Source organism: Gopherus evgoodei, chromosome 2 (genome assembly GCF_007399415.2).
Source record: "Gopherus evgoodei ecotype Sinaloan lineage chromosome 2, rGopEvg1_v1.p, whole genome shotgun sequence".
In the NCBI taxonomy this organism is placed as follows: domain Eukaryota; kingdom Metazoa; phylum Chordata; order Testudines; family Testudinidae; genus Gopherus; species Gopherus evgoodei.
Genome location: NC_044323.1, coordinates 132,354,379 through 132,376,187, shown reverse-complemented (window position 1 = coordinate 132,376,187; position 21,809 = coordinate 132,354,379). Strand labels below are relative to the sequence as shown.

At 46.5% G+C, this 21,809-nt stretch overlaps 1 protein-coding gene across 1 annotated transcript in view; it reads left to right on the top strand.

Annotated features, from left to right (window-relative positions):
• CTNND2 (catenin delta 2) overlaps nt 1-21,809 on the top strand; it is a 1,223,799-nt gene that overhangs the window by 1,018,168 nt on the left and 183,822 nt on the right. Inside the window, 1 exon segment of the mRNA XM_030551717.1 lies at nt 3,938-4,121. Within this exon segment, the coding sequence (XP_030407577.1) occupies nt 3,938-4,121 (184 nt within the window).

Below are 21,809 nucleotides of genomic sequence, written 5' to 3'. Positions count from 1 at the left end.
TTATGGAGAGAAAGTTCTTATGTGAAATGTCTAGTGAATTTATAAATAAGGCAAAGGAGCTTAAAGAATATCACTAATGACTGTCTCAGTCATTAGTAAATGTCAGCATGTTGTTGTGGGTGAGGTAATAGCTTTTATTGGACCAATTTCGGCGGGTGAGAGAGACAAGCTTTTGAGCTACACAGAGCTCTTCTTCAGCAACAGAAGTTGGTCCAATAAAAGATATTACCTCACCCATTCTGTCTCTCTAATATGCTGGGACCGACATGGCTAGAAGTACACTGCATGTAGCATGAGGTGGTGATATTTATCTGACCTTACTTTTAACCAGCAAGAATGTGCTGGAAGATAAGAGAATAAGGAAATATTAACATGGAGTAAGGGGGAAAAAAATCAATGGGGTTGTTGTGAAGGCCAAGATTATAACAGGGTTCAAAAAAGAACTAGATAAGTTCTTGGAGGATAGGTCCATCAATGGATATCAGCCAAGATGGGCAGGGATGCAAAACCATGCTCTGAAGTGTCCCTGGCCTCTGTTTGCCAGAAGCTCGGAATGGATCACTTGATGATTACCTGTTCTGTTCATTCCCTCTGAAGCACCTGGCATTGACCGCAGTCAGAATATAGGATACTGGGCTAGATCAACAGCATTGGTCTGACCCAGTACGGCCGTTCTTGTGCATATGGTTAAGTGCTCTGCAGGATTGAGACCCAGGTTTCTGCTTCCTATGAGCCTCTTCAAAAAGAGTCAGTGGATATATTTCCATTGAGCCAATTATGGGTCTCATTTTCCACTGCCATGCACTGTGAATCATAGAATATCAGAGTTGGAAGGTACCTCAGGAGGTCATCTAGTACAACCCCCTACTCAAGGCAGGACCCATCCCCAACTATTTTTTTTTACCCCAGATCCCTAAATGGCCTCCTCAAAGATTGAGCTCACAATCCTAGGTTTAGCAGGCCAAAGCTTAAACCACTGAGCTATTCCTATTACTTACACCTATGTAGAGTGGCAAGTAAGTATCAAAGGTGACTGTGATGCTTTGGTATTATTTTACACTCACTTTGCAGAGATGTGGGAAGGAATTATCCTCCAGGGAATATTGGCAGAGGCCCTGGGGTTTTTTTGCCTTCCTCTGCAGCATGGGGCATGGGGCATGGGTCACTTGGTATCATTGGTCACTTGCTGGAGAATTCTCTGCACCCTGAAGTCTTCAAACCACGATTTGAGGACTTCAGTGGCTCAGACATAGGTTAGGGGTTTGTTACAGGAGTGGGTGGGTGAGATTCTGTGGCCTGCATTGTGCAGGAGGTCAGACTGGATGATCATAATGGTCCCTTCTGACCTTAAAGCCTATGAGTTTATGACTATGCCATAGGAGTGGGCAAACTATGGCCCGGGGACCACATCCAACCCTCCAGACGTTTTAATCCAGCCCTCGAGCTCCCGCTGGGGAGCAGGGTCCGGGGCTTGACCTGCTCCGGCGCTGCAGCCGGGGAGCAGACTCAGGGCTTGCCACGCTCCACGCGGCTCCTGGAAGCAGCGGTATGTCCGCCCTCCGACTCCTATGCTAGGGGCAGCTATGGGGCTCTGCACACTGCCCCCACCCAGCTCCCATTGGCCAGGAACTGCAGACAATGGGAGATGCAGGGGTTGCACCTGCAGATGGGGCAGCACACAGAGCTGCCTGGCAGCACCTCCGCATAAGAGCTAGATGGTGGACATGTCACTGCTTCTGGGAGCTGCTTAAAGTAAGTGCTGTCTGGAGCATGCACCCCTGACCCTCTCCCATGCCCCAACCCTCTGCCCCAGCCCTGATCCCCCTCCTGCCCTCAAACCCCTCAGTCCCAGTGCAGAGCACCTCCTGCATCCTCCTGCGCACCTAGCCCCATTCCAGAATCCGCACCCCCAGCTGGAGCCCTCACCCCCTCCCACATCCCAAACCCCAATTTTGTGAGCATTGAGGGTCCACCGTACAATTTCCATACCCAGATGTGACCCTCAGGCCAAAAAGTTTGCCCACCCCTCCTATGCAAGGTGCTGGGCAGTGGAGAATTAGAAACTTTGTGTATAATGAAAATGTGCTGATAAAATCTTCATAAGCAGAGGCCATGGAAAAATGGAGTTCAGTAGCTGTGCAGATGCATATTCTCTTAAAGAAATATAGTATTTCATTTGCTGTTTGAAAAAAAAATAATTCAAAGGGATGTTTGAAGAAAGAAGTTATTTTTAGATGACAGAAAAATAGTATTTATGTTTCAGCTTTTTCATTTTTCTGGCTCTAACGCTGACAATGATTTAGTTACCTGCTTACTATATATGGAATATTTCAATCAGGTCATTTGTTATTGAAATAGTTATCCAAATGACTGACATTAATCAGTATGTACAAAAATATGCAATTTTATGTATGAAATATGTACAGGAAAATTAAGCATATAAATAAAACTAAAAAATTAAATCTTGTACTTACTGATTCATATTTGCTGTAGGTCGCTTTCACATCTCAGAATACTGCAAAAAGATTTAGCAAGAACCATTTCTCTACAAACTTGGTTTTTTTCAATTTTATTTATAACTGTTTTGTCTACTTTCTTTATTTTTATATGTAAGTAACTCAAAATATATGGTTTGCTTTCGATAGTCTATCCTTAAATAGCAAAATGTGAGAGTAGTAGTCTTTCTTTTAATGTAATCTTTATGGCTATTCCAAGAAATTTTCATTTTATTGTAATTTTTCATTTGCTTTTTGTAAGTTTTGAATCTTAGCACAAGGTATCTCTTTCAAACAAATTATCTTGTGAGTGTTTGGACCTCTAGCCTTGTTACCTGTGGATAAGATTTGTAATGCTTTTATATTTTGTTAAGTAACTAACACAATTCTACACATATATGTAGGCCATACGTATATTAATAAAACTAATTATATTCCATCCTTGCAAAATTGTCATGAACATTTACCAGCTGAGGCACAAAATCTACTTCTATGTCCTGTGCCATAATGACAATGTAGGAAAAAAGATAATTGACTAGCCCGTAAAAATGATTTGTTCTGGGTGAACAGAATTTTGCAAGACTGTTACACTTCATGTGAGTTGTCAAAGGAGAACCTCTGATAGATTTGTAGCTAGAGTATAGCCTGGCCACTCCATTCAAGTATCAGAGGGATAGCTGTGTTAGTCTATATCCACAAAAACAATGAGTAGTCCAGTGGTAACTCCCAGTAACACCATCAGTTTGGGCTTGAATAGGGACTGGGAGTGGCTGGCTCACTGCAAAAGCAATTTTCTCTCTCTTGGTATTGAGACCTCCTGATCAGTTATTGGGAGTGGACCACATCCACCCTGACTAAATTGGCCTTGTCTACACTGGTTCACCACTTGTAAGGTAACTCTCTTCTCTTCATGTGCCAATACATATTTATGCCTGTATGTGTAATTTTCACTCCAGGCATCTGAAGAAGTGGGGTTTTACCCACGGAAGCTTATGCCTAAATATATCTGTTAGTCTTCAAGGTGCTACCAGCCCACTCCATTCAAGTTACACTGGAGATCCTAAGAGGAATTAGTTCCATCTATGTAGTTGCCAGTGGATGGCAGTCCAATCTGTAGCACAGACTTGTTCTCTGCTATTTGTTTTTATTAATTTTTAGTAAAAAATAGTAGCTAAATCACAAACACGCTGACCAGTTGTCAGCCTTAACCCTGATAAACTTCAGGATTGCTGTGGAGACTCGGTTTATTTTAAAAGGAAAATTAAAGGGTAACTTCTTAGCGGGTCAGTATTTAGTCATCACTGATCCTTCAGACATTATGCAGACTTTCTTAGGTATGCAGTTTGATTAAGAATAACAGTTTCATGAAAAATAATTTCAAAACAAGAATTGCTCTCCGTTGTCACCAGAAGCACTAATTGTTAATCATTTGCTTTTTGTAGGAGTTCTCTGGAATCTGTCCTCGTGTGATGCACTGAAAATGCCAATCATCCAGGATGCTCTTGCAGTGTTGACTAATGCAGTGATCATCCCTCACTCGGGATGGGACAACTCGCCCCTCCAGGATGATCACAAAATACAGCTCCATTCATCACAGGTGCTGCGCAATGCCACTGGGTGCCTAAGGTGAGTCAGCTGAATCATGCTCTTTTATTTTGAATTTTCATTCCCAATACCCCAAATATATTAAACTTGGTTTGCATTTCAACAGGGAAGATAACTTTTTTTATGGTAGCCCTTAAATCTTGAAATTAATTCCATAGATAAGCTTCAAGCCATGCAAGAACAATCTGTACACTTTTTTAAATAGTTTTGACCAATCCCCTGCACCAAAGCATGTTGCAGATGTTTTTCTGCTGCTTGTAGATTGTCTCATTCCCCAGTTGCTTAAATGGTGTCAGTATGTTCTCATTATCACTCCAACTTAATTAGTGTACAGAGTAACACAGATGCTTACAGAAAGGAATGTTTGAATGCCTTCTGAGTTCCAAATGCCATTAAATGTAATGTGACTGTATAAAGCAGCTAGGGTTTTTTTATGCAAGAAAGAATGATGAAAAAAGATGTGTCGAAATAAACCAGCCCATTTAATATTATGGGACCGAAATACACAAACTGTTCCTTAACAGATATCTGCAACCCTTGAATATCTGTTGTTAATTTGTGATGTGGGTGTAGAGAAAAGAGTAGCAAGATCAGGAACTGTTTCTTCACTGACAAATTTATATCAAGGGATTGAGTCAGAAACTCCTGAGTTCTTGTCCTGTTTCTTGCACTGACTTGTTTACTTTGGGCAGGTTCCACAACCTCTGTATCAATTTCTCTCTCTGTATAATTGAGATAATATTTATCTACCTCACAGGGTTATTATAAAGATTAGTTAGTTAATGTTTGTGAATCATTCTGCAGAAATAATGTGCTATATAAATGCTATGTATTATTGGTCTTATTGTAATTGTAACTGTCAGATGTTGGTATATGGTTAGGGTTGCAATTAGGTGGGGTTTTGCTATTTGCTCCATTACCTATCTGTCATGAGCCATGAGGTAGGTTGGTTGGTTGGTTTCTGGTGAGTTATCTCAACCTTGGAAATAGCATCAGAAGTTCTGTGGAAAAAAATAATACAGTGTTTGCTTGACTAGTGTTATGATGCTAGTACAAAACCAACTGGTAATACTTCATAAATGTCTACTGATATTGAACTTAAAATTGCAGCATGTAATGGCTATGTGAGGTATTTTGGAACACCTTAAGTATGTTAGGTATTTGCACACTTCTGATTTTGAAAAGAGTGTGGTGATATATCTTGGACCTGTGTTCATGTTTCAAGGCACTAGAGAGTATTATTGTGAAAGATGTACCCATTCCCATGATAGCTGGAAAGAGTTGGACTGATTATCATAGAATATTGGTGTTGGAAGAGACCTCCCTCAGGAGGTCATCTAGTCCAGCTCCCTGCTCAAAGCAGGACCTATCCCCAGACAGATTTTTGCCCCAGATCCCTAAATGGCCCCCTCAAGGATTGAATTCACAACTCTGGGTTTAGAAAGCCAGTGCGCAAACTCTGAGCTATCCCTCCACCTGTTAAATATGACTAAGGTTTCCTTGCAATATATAGGAAGGAAGTTGTTTTTCACCACAGATGGGACATGAACTTAGACTTAGAAAGCCATTACCTTATCCATTGTGGGTAACCACTGTGATGTGTCTGGTTCTTATTCTAGTAGCATCCTTGATGGAAGTTCTGCTCTTTGTTCCCTCTCTAAAGTCACCTTTTCCTGCTTCACTTTTTATTAGTTAGTGCAGGAGTGGGCAAACTTTTTGGCCACATCTGGGTGGGGAAATTGCATGCAAGGCCATGAATGTGGGGCTGGGACAGGGGGTTGGGGTGCAGGAGGGAGTGTGGTGTGCAGGAAGGGGCTCAAGGCAAGGGGTTGGGGTGCAGGAGGGGTGCAGGATGTATGAGGGGGCTCGGGGCAGGGGCTTGTGGTGCAGGAGGATGTGGGGTGGAGCAGAGGGCTCAGGCCAGGGGGCTTGGGTGCAGGAGGGGTGCAGCAGGGGGCTCAGGGCAGGAGGTAGGGGTGCATGGTGCAGGAGGGGTTTGGGGCGCGGGCTCTGGCCTGGTACCGCTTACCTTGAGCGGCTCCAGGGTGGCAGCGGCGTGCAGCAGAGCTAAGGCAGGCTCCATGCCTGCCCTGGCCCTGAGCTGCTCCTGGAAGCAGCTAGCACCCATCCCTGTAGCCCCTGGCTGGGGGAGGGGTGAGACGACAGAGGGCTCCATGCGCTGGTCTCACCTGTAGGTACCTCCCCCAAAGCTCTCATTGGCCGTGGGTCTCCATTCCCCGCCAATGGGAGCTGCAGAGGGCAGTGCCTGCAGGTGAGGGCAGCGTGCAGAGCCCTCTGCCCCCTGTTCCCCTAGAGGCACACAGGGATGTGGTGCCAGCCACTTCCAGAAGTGGCACAGGGCCAGGGCAGGCAGGGAGCCTGCCTTAGCCCTGTGTCGCCAAGGGCCGTAGTTTGCCCACTCCTGAGTTAGTGGGATGTGTAAGTGTAGACAAACTCACAGAGTTGATCTTCACTATGCAATACCTCCTCCTCTAATGAACTGCAGCTATTAATCTAGAGGCACAGAACATTCAGAAAGCATTAAACTGGTTTATGCTTCAGAGCAGCAAGAACTTTCTCTTTTACCTTCCACAAGTCGCTGTTGTAAACCTGTCACAGTGAGGAACACTAAGCATCATGTAATGTGAAGGGCAGAAATGTCTCACTAACCACTTGATGTATCTTGGAATGATGTCCTCTGAGCTATTTTTGTGTCTTAGGTAATAAGGTCCTATTGGGCATTTAAAATATATGTGTATTTTAAAAATAAAATCATCAACACCCTGTAAGTTTTTCTGTGAAAGGGCAGCTCATTTCCTGCTTTCCATTAATCTCTCTGTCTCTGTGTTTTGTGAGATTGTAGAATGAGAGAAGCAGTATAATGTCTTTCAGAAAAAGACTACAATGCTTTGAGCCTTACAGTACCTGACAGCATACTGCATCCAATGCATAGTTTAAACAATTTGTTATACTATATTTTAAGTGCTCCCACTCAACTTTAAAGCCCATCATTACTTCTTCCTATTTATGTCTAGATGTATGTACCCTCCGGTGCACATTTGTGATAACCTGTGAGTCTCATGAAGAAAGACAGATACTATTTAAAGCAAGATGATATAATAGCTTCCAGGTTAAGCCTGTTTATGCATATCCATTTGGTTTCAAATGTGTACCTTTATGGAAAGCACATTATCTTTTTCTTTGAGACTTTCACTTTCTAATTAGAGACAAGACTTCCTCTTCTGCCCCTTTTTTCCTTAACCAGGATTCCTTTAATTTGCTTGTGAGGGAGCAGTGTTGGCAGCTAGCTCCTGTAGATATGAAGCACATTGGATTTTCGCTGATAGATCTTAGAAAAATATTTTCTGAATCTATTTATTTCTTTAAAATGTGTTTTTGAATGTTTCCAAATGTATAATAGTGATGGGCCTTTTGAGCACAATCAAGATGAGATATGAAAAGTTTAATGCTTTTTTAATGCTATAGCTTCATTGTTTTCTTGTTATATGATATTTTTGCAGTTGGGAGGTTTAAATAAAGAGAGAGATGAGATAAGCTATAGTGCAACTGCTGTCTAGACATTATGCTGATGGTTACCCTACAATGACTTATAGTAGTCATTTCTAGATCTTTTTAGTTGTATGGGCTTTCTAGATCTTTTAAAGTTGTATGGGCTTAATCTAACAACCCTTCCTCACAGATGTAGTCCAGTTGAAGTCAATGTGTCCATTCATGTGAATGAGGGCTGCAGAATCAAGCCCTAATTTTGTGTTGTTCAGTTTATGTCTTGCTGAATGGAGAGTTGTTTATTAAGTGTAGTGCTTATGCTTTTGTGACATGAAAAAAGCGAGTAATTCTGTTAACCACACCAGTGCTATTAGTTTCATATAACTTGGGTATTTTTAAATTATTTAGAACATTAAAAGCTGGAAGTACAAAATAGCACCCATTATTCCTCATTCCAATATAAATATTCATCTTTCATAACATTTTGAGGTATCGCATATGACATATTACACAGTAACTACCAGTTATCTCGTCTCCCCAATGTGGTGCCAGGAATTAGCACATTCAGCTCTGTGAAAGGTTGCCAGTTTCAGTTCTTGTGTGTTTCAGCTAAAACAGATAATTTCTGTTCACGTTTTTTAAAAATCCTGGATCTTTGTTTTATCATTTCTGGTTCATTTGAATCCTTTAAAGTGAAGATGAACATCAAAATGAAAACTATGAGTTTTGTTAACTTTCAGGTGTTGCGTATGGCTCACACTGGGTCATTTGAACCTTAAAGCCCTAATATGTGATTTTAACATGTCACCTTGTCCTATATATAAAAGACGGTTACTCACCTTTGTAACTGTTGTTCTTCGAGATGTGTTGCTCATATCCATTCCAATTAGGTGTGCGCGTGCCGCGTGCACGTTCGTCGGAGACTTTTTACCCTAGCAACACTCAGTGGGCCAGCAGGTCGCCCCCTGGAGTGGCGCCGGTATGGCGTCTGATATATACCCCTGCTGGCCCGCCCGCTCCTCAGTTCCTTCTTGCCAGCTACTCCAACAGAGGGGAAGGAGGGCGGGTGTGGAATGGATATGAGCAACACATCTCGAAGAACAACAGTTACAAATGTGAGTAACCGTCTTTTCTTCTTTGAGTGCTTGTTCATATCCATTCCAATTAGGTGATTCCCAAGCCTTACCTAGGCTGTGGGGTCAGAGCGAGACATTGCAGACTGTAAAACCGCTGCGCCGAAAGCGGCATTGTCTCTAGCTTGCTGGACCAGCACATAGTGTGATGAGAAGGTGTGTACAGAAGACCATGTGGCCTCACGGCAGATTTCCTGTATGGGGACGTGAGCCAAAAATGCGGCCGACGAAGCCTGAGCCCTGGTAGAATGGGCGGTAAGGGGCCCTGTTGGCACACGGGCCAAGTCGTAGCATGTCCTGATGCAGGACGTGACCCAGGATGCGATACGCTGGGAGGAGATTGCCATGTCTCTCATTCGTTCCGCTACTGACACAAACAATTGTGGTGAACGTCGGAAGGGTTTAGTTCTCTCAATGTAGAACGCGAGGGCCCTTCGGACATCCAAGGAGTGGAGCTGTTGCTCTCTTCGGGATGAATGCGGCTTCTGGTAAAAGACTGGCAGGAAGACGTCTTGGTTAATATGGAAGGCGGAGACAACCTTAGGGAGGAACGCCGGGTGCGGTCGCAGCTGTACCTTGTCCTTATGGAACATCGTATACGGAGGGTCCACAGTCAGAGCCTGAAGCTCCAAGACTCGCCGGGCCGACGTAATAGCGACTAGGAAGGCCACCTTCCAGGACAGGTACAGCAGCGAGCATGTGGCTAAGGGTTCGAAGGGGGGCGCCATGAGCCTGGTCAGGACAAGGTTCAGGTCCCAAGTAGGGGTAGGCCATTTGACCTGAGGATATAGTCGCTCCAGGCCCTTGATAAACCTAGACACCATCGGGTGAGAAAACACGGATTTGCCAGCCTCGCCTGGATGGAAAGTGGATATAGCCGCGAGGTGGACGCGCAGAGAGGAGATCGCCAAGCCCTGCTGCTTGAGAGACCACACGTAGTCCACAATGGTGGGGACTAGCACGGCGAGTGGGTCGTGGCCGTGCTGGCTACACCAGCAGCAGAAGCGTTTCCATTTTGCTAGGTAGGTTGAACGCATGGAAGGCTTCCTGCTGCCCAACAACACTTGTTGTACTGCATCGGAACAGCGCAATTCGGACTGGCTTAGCCAGCCAGGAGCCATGCAGACAGATGGAGGGACTGTAGATCCGGATGGCGCATCCTGCCGAAGTCCTGCGTGATCAGGTCCGGCCAAAGAGGTAGGGCAATCAGATTCGCCAGGGACAGATCGAGCAGCATGGTGTACCAAGGCAGCCGCGGCCACGCCGGAGCGATCAGGATGAGGCGGGCCCTGTCTCCCCAGACCTTGATCAGGACTCGGTGGACGAGAGAGTGGAAAGGCGTAGCAAAGACGACCCGTCCACGGTATGAGGAACGCGTCCGACAGGGAGCCCGGGGAGCGACCCTGTAGAGAGCAGAACACCTGGCATTTTCTGTTCAATCTGGAGGTGAACAGATCTATCTGGGGAAACCCCCACCTCTGGAAAATGACAGAGAGGACGCCCGGACGGATGGACCATTCGTGGGACAGGAAGGATCTGCTCAGGTGATCCGCAAGGGTGTTCCGCACTCCCGGGAGAAAGGAGGCCACTAGATGAATAGAGTGGGCTATGCAAAAGTCCCACAGACGTATTGCTTCCTGACACAGCGGGGAGGACCGGGTCCCGCCCTGCTTGTTGATGTAATACATAGCCGTTGTGTTGTCCGTGAATACCGCAACACAACGGCCGTGCAAATGGCGTTGGAATGTCTGGCATGCTAGGCGAACTGCCCGTAGCTCCCGCACATTGATGTGAAGAGTCAGCTCTCTCTGTGACCATAGACCCTGTGTACGCAGGGTCCCCAGGTGCGCACCCCAGCCCAGCGATGACGCGTCCGTTGTCAGGGACACTGAGGGCTGAGGGGCATGAAACGGTAGGCCCACACACACTTGGGAGGGTGTTGTCCACCAGCCTAGAGAACCTAGAACAATTGGTGGAATCGTTACGATTGTGTCTTTGGCATCCCTGCCTGGTCGATAGACCGACACGAGCCAGGTCTGCAGCGGGCGCATGCAGAGTCTTGCATGTCTGGTGAGGAAGGTGCATGCGGCCATGTGCCCCAGGAGAGCAAGGCACGTTCGAGCAGACGTGGTCGGGAAGGCCTGCAGGCTTGTGACCATGGACACTATGGCTTGGAATCGGTGCTGGGGGAGGCTGGCCGTTGCGAGGTTGGAGTCCAGCACTGCCCCGATGAACTCTGTGCTCCGCATAGGCACCAGAGTGGACTTGTCCGGGTTGATGGTCAGACCTAGGCTCGCAAACAGCTCCCTGATGATGGTGATGTGCCCGGTCACCTGCGCCTCCGACGTGCCTCGAATGAGCCAGTCGTCGAGGTAAGGGAAGACATGGATACGACGATGGTGCAGGGCAGCGGCGACGACCTCCATACACTTGGTGAACACCCGGGGGGCTGAGGAGAGTCCAAAGAGGAGGACCGTGAACTGGTAGTGGTCCTGATTTACCACAAAGCGAAGATACCGCCTGTGCGGGGGAAAGATCGCAATGTGGAAGTATGCGTCCTTCATGTCGAGAGCAGCGTACCAATCTCCGGGATCCAAAGAGGGAATGATGGTTCCTAAGGTTACCATGCGGAACTTGAACTTTTTGATGAATTTGTTCAGTCCTCGCAGGTCCAGGATGGGTCGAAGGCCCTCTTTTGACTTGGGGATTAAGAAGTACTGGGAATAAAACCCCTTGCCCCTTAGTTCCCTTGGCATCTCCTCTATAGCTCCAATGAGCAGGAGCTTGTGAACCTCCTGGAGGATAAGTTGCTCATGAGAGGAGTCCATGAAGAGGGACGAGGAGGGAGGATGGGAAGGGGGTGGAGAAACAAACTGAAGATGGTAACCAAACTGCACCGTGCACAGGACCCAACGATCCGAGGTTAGCTGGGACCATGACGGCAGGAAGGGGCTGAGGCGGTTGAGGAAATGAAGTGCATCCAGGGAAGGGATTGGTAAGCTGCTCTCGGGCGCACCTTCAAAAGTTCGCTTTGGATCCCTGCGGTGGCTTGTCGGACCTGGAAGTATTACCCCTTTGAGGACCTGGTTGACGTCTATGGTTCGGCCTACCTCGCCTCCGGTTGAAATCTTGTCTGGGGCGAGGCGGGGGGCAAGTGCACTGATGGTAGGGGCGGAATGGCCTTCTCTGAGTCTGGGGCGTGTGCATACCCAGTGACCGCATGATGACTCGGTTATCCTTCAGGCTCTGTAGCCTGGGATCTGTCTTTTCAGAGAAAAGGCCCTGCCCATCGAATGGCAGGTCCTGAATCGTGTACTGTAGCTCCAACGGTAGTCCGGAAGACTGCAGCCACAATATACGGCGCATGGCTACGCCTGATGCCAGTGTTCTTGCTGCCGAATCTGCAGCATCTAAGGACGCTTGTAGGGAGGTCCTGGCGACCCTCCTGCCCTCTTCCAGGAGAGATGAAAATTCCTGGCGTGAGTCCTGGGGAAGCAGCTCCGTAAATTTGCTGACAGCCTCCCAGGTGTTGTGGCTGTAACGACTCAGGAGGGCTTGCTGGTTCGCCACACGGAGCTGAAGGCCTCCCGCGGAGTACACCTTGTGGCCCAGCAAGTCCATGCGCCTGGCTTCCCTGGATTTTGGCGCAGGGGCTTGTTGGCCGTGGCGTTCCCGCTCATTGACTGACTGTACCACCAAGGAGCAGGGAGCGGGGTGTACATAGAGGTACTCATACCCCTTGGATGGTACCATATATTTCCTTTCCACTCCGCGGGCAGTGGGTGGAATGGAGGCCGGAGACTGCCATATGGTGTCCGCCTTCGCCTGGATCGACTTGATGAAGGGGAGGGCTACCCTGGTCGGTGCCTCCGCAGAAAGGATGATTACCACCGGGTCCTCCACTTCCGGGACTTCCTCGACAGGAAGGTTTATGTTCTGGGCAACTCGCCTCAGAAGGTCCTGGTGTGCCCAGAGATCAATCGGCGGGGGCCCTGAAGAAGATGTACCCACAACCGCCTCATCTGGGGATGAGGAAGAAGACACCCCTGGGAAGAGTGGTTCCTGAACTGAAGCCTCGTCCAGAGGGACCTCCACTTCCTGAGCATCCTGCTGCGCCAGGGGATCCATAGGGACTTCCTCCATACCTGGGGGGGGGGGGCGGCTGATCATGGCCTCCGGTGCCCGATGCTCCGATTGGCCGGACCGAGCGGGGCCCGAAGGTTCGCCCTGGGCTTGGTGGTATGCCCAGGGCATCCAAAAGGACCATTGTGGTGGTCCCTCTTCCGGGTGGGCCTGCACATCTGAACCCCCATAAGAGGCGCTGTCTATTCGGGAAGAAGCAGATGAGTGCCTTGAAGGCCATGGAGGAGCCGTCGATGACTGCGTCAGGCATCTGCACAGCCCGACCTCGCTGCGCGGTGCCGGCGAGCGGTACCGGGAGTCATGGTGGTACCTTGATCTGGACCGGGACCTGCTACCAGCTCGGTGCCGGGAGGTCGACCAGTGCCGTACGCTGCCGTGCCGGGATCGGCTGCGGTAGGAACGTTGGTGCCGCGATCTAGACCGGTGCCGAGAGTAGTACGACGGCGACTGGGATCTTGAACGGTGCCGCGAGTACGACCGGTGCCGCAGGTAGCGGTCTCGGGACTGCGAGCGGTGTCTGGATCTCGAGCAGCGTCGTTGAGAGTGGTCCCTCGATCTGGAACGGGACCAATGCTCAGTAGTGCCCGGCAAATGCGGTCGCACCATGGCGGGCTTGCCCATCGATTGGAGAACCCGCACCGGCGGTGCCGGGGGTTGGGGCAGCTCGGGCTCTGTCATGACGATGAGGTCGCGTGCAACGGAGAAGGTCTCCGGCGTGGAGGGTGCGACGAGCTCAACTGCTGTTCTCACTGGGGAGCTGAGATGCACCGGACTCAACGGTCCCTGAGGAGCCGGAGTCGACGGTGCGACAACGCTCGGTGCCGCGGCGGATGATGGTGCCAGGCGGTCAGGTTTGGAGGCATGCTCTGACTGCGGTGTAGTTGTAGGCACCGCAGGAGCCCTGTGCTTCTTGCTCCTCGGGGAGAGGGAGCGGTGCCGGCTAGGGTGCCGGGCTGGTGCCGAGCGGGAAGTCGAAGCCTTTGCGGTGCCGGGCGGTCCGGAGCAGAGGCGACACTTGGCCCTGGTGCCGGAGTCGGTGCCGACGGTGGGGGAGTCAGCGCTGCCTCCATCAGGATCTGCTTCAGGCAACTGTCCCGCTCTTTCTTCGTTCGGGGCTTGAACGCCTTGCAGATCCGGCACTTGTCCACAAGGTGAGACTCGCCTAGGCACCTCAGGCAGGAGTCGTGCGGATCTCCTGTTGGCATCAGCCGATGACAGGCCGCACAAGGCTTAAAGCCGGGTGAACCAGGCATGGGCCCCGGCACCGGGGAGGAAAAGGGGCGAACGCCCGATCCTCTGTATAACTATCTACAACTACACTTAACTAACTTTATAACTACAACTATTACTATAATAACAGAACTATATACACTAAACTGCAGAGGAGTGAAACGCTAGGGAGGTGGAGAATGGCTAGCCGTGCTCCACAGTTCCAACGACCGACACGGGCGGTAAGAAGGAACTGAGGAGCGGGCAGGCCAGCAGGGGTATATATCAGGCGCCATACCGGCGCCACTCCAGGGGGCGACTTGCTGGCCCACCGAGTGTTGCTAGGGTAAAAAGTCTCCGACGAACGTGCACGCGGTGCGCGCACACCTAATTGGAATGGATATGAGCAAGCACTCGAAGAAGAACTATCATGGTTATTTATTTACAAAACCAAAATGAATCTAAAAACATCAATCTTGAAAAAATCACATTTATCCAAAGACCACAACATTTTTCAGTTTGAGTTTTGAGAAAAGGCTTTTGGTGCCAAAGTTATTTCACATGAAACTTGTCAAGTTTTCGTCCATGACTGAAAACAAAATTGACAATTTCATATGGTTGTGTTGCAAGACTTTTTAACAGTTCTAATTAACAGTACTGGTTACACTTTGTAAATGCTTATGTTGCTGAATACCCTTCTTTCTTTTATGTTTCACTTGATTTTTATCATACATAAAGGTTTCTTTCCTGAAAATTTACAAGGTATTAAAGCATCAATTTCTTTACTTTTTCTCCATAACCATAGTCAAGGACTTAAAACTTAAAGGAGATAGTAGTTCAGGTACTCATCATAAGTAAGTCCCTATATATACTGTGGCTGTCAAAATTGTCCCAGTAATGTGTTTCAGAATCTAAACTTTCAATCAAAAAAAAAAAAAGGCTCTAGCCTGCACATTAGCAAAGAAAAGAACATTTGAAAAAAATGAGCTGAACATAAACTGATCCAGTGGTTTCTGGCTGGATTTACTTATGGCCTAAAGAAATAGCTCTCAATGAGGTATTAATTGTACAGTATAATGGTAAGAGTTTAAATGTCCATATTGTTAACTGTTTCACTGAAGGTGATTGCAGTTGAAACGTTCAGCTAATGTGAATATCCCACAACAATAACCTTCCTCCAATGTCAGAAGCTCCAGTTGCTTTCTACCCTCAAGAACTTCCATGATGCAGTATAGAATTTCAATATGAAAATCTGCTGCAGACTAACAGTGAAAAATCTGAGGACATTGTCCCTGCCTGCAGGTATATGGGATCCTGGGGAGCAACTACCAAATTACCAGACAAATTGGGGTGTTTCTTCTTATTGAACAGTGTAGGGAGTTTTAACAGTGGGGTACAGTAAGTGGGGTTCAGCACAATGGGATACAGTACAGTCAATAAGCAACTTAACTTTATATAGGAACAACTCTAGATACAGTGTGGAATGCAAAATGTACCCAAAAGAAAATGAAAAAATTAAATGGTAGCTTCTTTATAAAAATGGTATACAAAGTATATTAGAAAAATGGAGGCAACTAATGGGGTGTTATAAACACAAGTAAAATGTGAGTCACAGTGCAATAATATAATATGGGTGATAAGTGAAATTATGCAATGTAGAAAATTACTGACTTAATTTGTGAGGCTGTGATAGTAAGAGTGTACCTAAAAGCTGGGTCAAGAAACAGGAGGGGGAGGGGAGTGAGTGATTAGTGGTATCTGACAAGAGGAGAGTGCAGCTGCAAGCAGCGAGAGACTCTGAAGCCCAGAGCAGCAGTCTTCAGGAGCCTGCGGGCTGGAGGTACGGGAGACAAGAGCAGCTGGAGCGCACTTAAGGGGGAACAGCAAGAGGGGAGGGCACTGAACGTGTAAGCGATGAGAAGGCACATGGAGAATGGGGGAGACGGCTGAGGGAAGAAACAGGCTGCAGCAGCGGAGAGCACTTCAGGGCAGAAACAGGCTGCAGCAGCGGAGAGCACTTCAGGGAAGTTGCGGAGCAGCGGGGTGAAGACAAATGGAGCAGTGTGATGGTGATCTTCGGTAGGGGAGGGGCAGTGGAGGAGCGGGGGCATGAACACAGGGGATACAGGGAGAGGCAGCAGAGAGGTGTAAAGAAGGGCTAGAGGGACACCCACAAAAAAAAAAGAGAAAAGAAGTGGCAAAGGGTTTGGGAAGTTACACGGGGGGGTGGGAAGCAGCAAGGGGTTACAACAGGGAAAAACGGAGAAGTACACAGAGGGGGAGATTGGAGCGGGGGAAAAACAGACACGGGAAAGTTCAGGGAGAGATTGGGACAGCGGGAAGACGAATTGAAGCAGTAAAAACCTTATCTATCCTCTAATTTAATCAAACTTATATAAATTACAAGCAGCTTATACAAAGTAATAAAACAGGTACAGAATACAACCAGGCAATGGCTTTTTTAAATCTATCTTAATCAACGACTAGGCAAAACAACAAATATCACAATTCTAAGCAAACTATAACAAGCAACTATACAGAGCAACAAAACAGCAAACTATAACAAGGCAGGTGAAACTTACAAGCTCTACAATCTTAGCAAACTATGACTTATTAAACTAAAAAGCAAAACCTACGGTGCACCTTATGCTATGGAGAAGTTACAGAGGGCAGAGTGGTATGTGCCCAGGATACAGCTCCCAAGGCAACCCCCAAAGAAGCCAAGGGATGGTGGCTGCAGTAGTGGATACAGCTGAAAGCAGGGAGCAGAGCTTAGCAGCGGCCCAAGCTTATTTTTAGCAGGAAAGCGCTGCGGAGTTAAAGAGAGGTTTTAAGACACAGACCAAGGTTTAGCTTGAGTCTGTGTGCTAGGGAGACAGAGCCAGCAGCTAAAGTAATAAAATAAAAGTATGGAAAGTTTCACAGAGGGATTCTTACCAGTCCCCAAGGCAGCAGCAAAGGCAGAAGCAGCAGTAACATCAGAAGAAGCAAGGAGGGCTCGGTACGGTCTTGATAATCAGGAGATCTCTCAGGCAGCAATTCGTTCTTTGGGGGGGGTTAAAAACCGGGGGTACGCTCAAAAATAAAACGAGAGCGGAGAAAGGACCCCCCAAAACCCCTGGCTGATCAGACCAGGCAGCAATGCAGGAACCTTTCTGATGTTTGTTTCAAAAATGTCTGTTTTTAAAGGCAAACTTAGGCAGTTTCCCGCCAGTGATCCTGATAGGCTCCCTCTGTCACAGGGGAGGAGGCACAGAGAAAAACTGCAGGTGTGCACAGAGACATGCCTGGGCAGAGTCCTGTGCAATAGGTGACTCAAAAGCACATGAGGCCTATGACTCATGCCCAGGATCTTAAAAACACAATAGGTCTTGCAGCTCTGGACATTGCCTGCCCTACACCAAGCCCAGGTTCAACAAGGTGATAACAGGACTAACCCTTTGAACAGGGCAGTGGTCCCACTTAGCACGCAGCACAAGTGGCCATCCCTTTGAGAAGGGCAATGGCTCTTGTTAAACAACTTAAGGGGCCCTCCCTTTGAGAAGGGCAGTGGCCCTGGTAAACAACTTAACAGCCAGGGAGAGGTGGCAACAGGAGGAGAACAAAAACAAAATGGAGTATGGGGACAACTGTAAGAAACAAAATGGAATAGGGGGATAGCTGTAACAGACAGACATAATATAATTAATAACACCAATTGTACTATTCATCTCCATATTTATCTCCCAAAGAAATTTCAGTTTTTAATGTAAATGAAGGGGGTAAAGACTTTGTAGTCTGCCACACCAGAGTGCCACAGAAACCAGGGGTTTGCCACAGGTCTTCTTTGCCACAGTTTACATGGGCCTTTGATCATACATGACCATTACAAAAAAGACAACTGCTGAGTCTCTGATCATGGTTTAAGAATACCTGTTCAGTTAGAAAAGTATTCCCAAGTTTGCTGACAAGCACTAGCTCTACAAGCTTGTGTGACTGTATAAATTGAGCCAGCTATTTACTTGGAGTGAAAGTAGCCTTTTTCTACTGGTCATCTATGACTGTCCCCTTTGCAAGGAAAGAGTCAAAGTTTCTCTTCAGAACAATGACCATATGTTGCAATTACTCTCATGGGGATGAATTTGTACTCTATGAGCATGTTCAGTGCTTTACTTGATTTACTAGAACATAGAAGGTTCTTCTCAGGCTAATTGATATTCTCTCTGTGAGGGAAGGATTTCAAAGGGTCCACAGTCCAAAGGTTTTTTGGGTTCTCAATGTATGCTCCAGAGCTGGGGCAAAATGAACCAATGGGAAAAACTCCCATTGACTTCAGCAGGGCCAGGATTTCTGCCCAGGCTCTTGGATCAGCTGTGAATAATCTGTCTCTCCACCAGGAGTTGATGGAGAGGTTTACTCCAGTCGCTGGCATCATCTTTGTGGGCTCCAACAGACAAAAGAACAAGAAGGAGCCAGATTAAAGAGCTGCAGAGTACAGAGTCAGGATATTTATTTACATGGGCAGCTCTGCAAATCCCCTCCAAGGATTTCTTCTTTTTAGTCTGCTGCAGTGCTAACTTGCCCGTGGGCTAGGCTGGCCTGCTGTGTGGCTTGTGGAACTGCCACAACGGTTGGCGGCTTAAGTAATTTAAATCCAGACATTAGTCACATCAACAGCTTCACTGCTTATGCTATAGTTAAAGACTATAATCATATTTAGCAAAGTTGCGTGTGAATGAAAAGCACAGGGAAAGTTAATATCTTGTTGCAACCTCAAATTGTGTGAGTAAACTTGAGGTACTGTTGAGAATGTTTGATTTCCCCATCCCTGATACTTTATATAATTGATTCAAGGGGGAAAGTCACTTGTTAGAAACAAACTTTTATTGTATATAAATATGACAAAGGGTTTATCTTAGAGCCAAGTCAATATTTCCAGATAAGTGTTATTCAAGGATAAATGTTGATAAGTGATCTTTTAATTTTCATTCAGAAAATACTAAATCTTTATCAATGTATGGATATTTTTGCTTGTGAGGAATATGCTCTCCATATCTTGTTTGTCATGGAAATTGGTAATTACAGGAATTATCATAGTATTTAGGGTTGGACTAGTTTTGCTTTTTAAAGTTGGTCTCTATTTTCACTCCTGATGTCACAGACAATGTTCAAATAAGGCACATTGTATGGATTTTCTCTTTTTTCATGATATTTTGAAATATCCCTCAGTTTTTTCTGCATTTGCATTTATTGATGTCATTTTGAAACTCAACAGAATAATTAGTAGGCAGATCTGATGTATTGTACAATGTGGATGAATTTATTAGGCTGTAATCTGTCACTGTCTTACGCCTACATTTTCTACTCTCAGTAAGATATTTTAAAAAACTCATTTTAGTACCTTCACCTTTGTAAAGAGCTGTGTTATTTGGGGTAAACTTTGAAGCAACAATATTTTGCTTATATCTTATTGCTCCTTTATTATGTGTAAAGGTGGCTTCATTTTATTTTATTTTTATTTTTCATTAAAAATGTTATAACTATCAAGTCCTAACTTTTCTCATTTTGATGGGGAAGGTCATGCTGAATTTTACACACTCTAAGGACCTCTCTATCCTGGTGTAACAACTGAGTTTTAAAAAAAGCTTAAACTGTATTAGAACCCCGTTTGGCCACAACCAAGCACAGTTTGTAAGCTCCCATGTTAAATTAATTTTATGCTCATTGTGCAACTTAAACTAATACAATATGTAAGACCCTTCTTCAGTCTGAAGCTAGGCAAGTCACAGTTCAAATTTTACCCTATTCTTTCCAGTTTCTCTTGGGATCTTACCAAAGTCCTTCATCAAACTGAAGGATAAAACCACCTTGAAGCTTGGAGCCACATTCATACATCATAAAGGAGCAATAAATGTACAAATTATTTGTAACTTGACTTTTAAATAGGGTGACCAAAGGGAAAATGGGACACTGTGCAGGGCTTGCCTGAGTTCCCTCCACCTAGAGCTGACCCAAGCCACTCGCCTGAGCCCCCAATCTATGCAGAGCTGGCCCGAGCTGCTTGCTGGAGCCCTCTTCCCCACAAGTGGGGCTGGCCCAGGCCACTCACCAGAGCCCCTTTCCATGTGCGGGGCTGGCCTCAGGGCTTCCCTCCTCCCACGCACGAAGCTGACTGGCATCACTGCTCGCCTGAGCCCCGCCATGCAGGACTAGTGTTGCCACTCATTTCCACCCCCCAGAACATTCCTCCACACCCCCCTAGGGGGGCATGCCCCATTTTTTTGGCAAATCTGTGCATTTGTCCCATTTGCTCTTGCCATCTGATTATCAGTTGGTAAGAGCAAACAGAGCAAATGCCCAGTTTCGCCAAAAACATTGGGACGCTCGGGATAGGGCTTAAAAAAGGAACTGTCCTGACCAAAACTGGATGTGTGGTCACCCTACATTTAAATATATTAGCTAAAAAGTTCTTTATATTTTTCATATTACCACATTTTTAAAAAGCTGTTCTTATTTAACATCATAATGCTTCTTTCTGAACTATCAAACCTGAAGCTTCCCTAATATTTAATGTCACTAGTAAGACATTAATCAGGTAAGATTGTTGCTGTGATAGTTATTAGGAAGGACAACAGGGAGAAATTTCAGTTTTATAAAATGAAAGTGTCCAAACTTTCATATGCAAGTGCCTAGAGTTAAGCACGTTAAGTATGGCAAAGTATCTAAAATGCCCTGATCTCCACAGGTGTTGAATATCTGCAAAATCCCATTGACTTTGCAGCTCTGAAGATAAGTTAACTTTCTTTAAAAATGTTGTTGCCTAAATCTGGATATATCAGACTGGGATTGACCAATTTGGAAAGGAGATGATTAAAGGGATTATAACAGAGGTCTATAAAATCATGACTAGTGTGGAGAAATTGAATAAGGAAGTGCTATTTACCCCATCACATAACACAAGAACTGGGGTCACCCAATGAATTTAAAACAAAAAAAAAAGGAAAGTATTTCTTCACACAATGCACAGTCAACCTGTGGAACTCATTGCCAGGGGATGTTGTGAAGGCCAAAACTATAACAGGGTTCAAAAAATAATTAAATAAGTTCATGGAGGATAGGTCCATCAATGTCTATAAGCCAAGATGGTCAGGGGTGCAATCCCGTGTTCTGTGTGTTCCTAAGCTTCTGACAGCCAGATGCTGGGACTGGGCAACAGGGGATGGATCAGTTGATGATGGCCTTGTTCTGATATTTCCCTTTGAAGAATCTGGCACTGTCCACTGTTGGAAGACAGGACACTGGGATAGATGCAACTTTGGTCTGACAGCTGTGACAAAGTTCCTCCTCTACCTTGGTGGGTCCTGCACTTATTTGGCATATTTGCTCACCTCAGTGATCTTCCCCACAGTCTGGGTAAACTTCTCCTGTATCTGATCAGGAGTTGAGAGGTTTGGGGGGAACCCAGGCCCGCCCTCTACTCCGGGTTCCAGCCCATGGCCCTGTGGATTGCAGCTGTCTATAGTGCCTCCTGTAACAGCTGCATGACAGCTACAACTCCCTGGGCTACTTCCCCATGGCCTCCTCCAAACACCTTCTTTATCCTCACCTCATGACCTTTCTCCTGATGTCTGATAACGCTTGTACTCCTCAGTCCTCTAGCAGCACACCCTCTCACTCTCAGCTCCTTGTGCCTCTTGCTTCCAGCTCCTCATACGCACTTCCTCTCCTCTGACTCCCT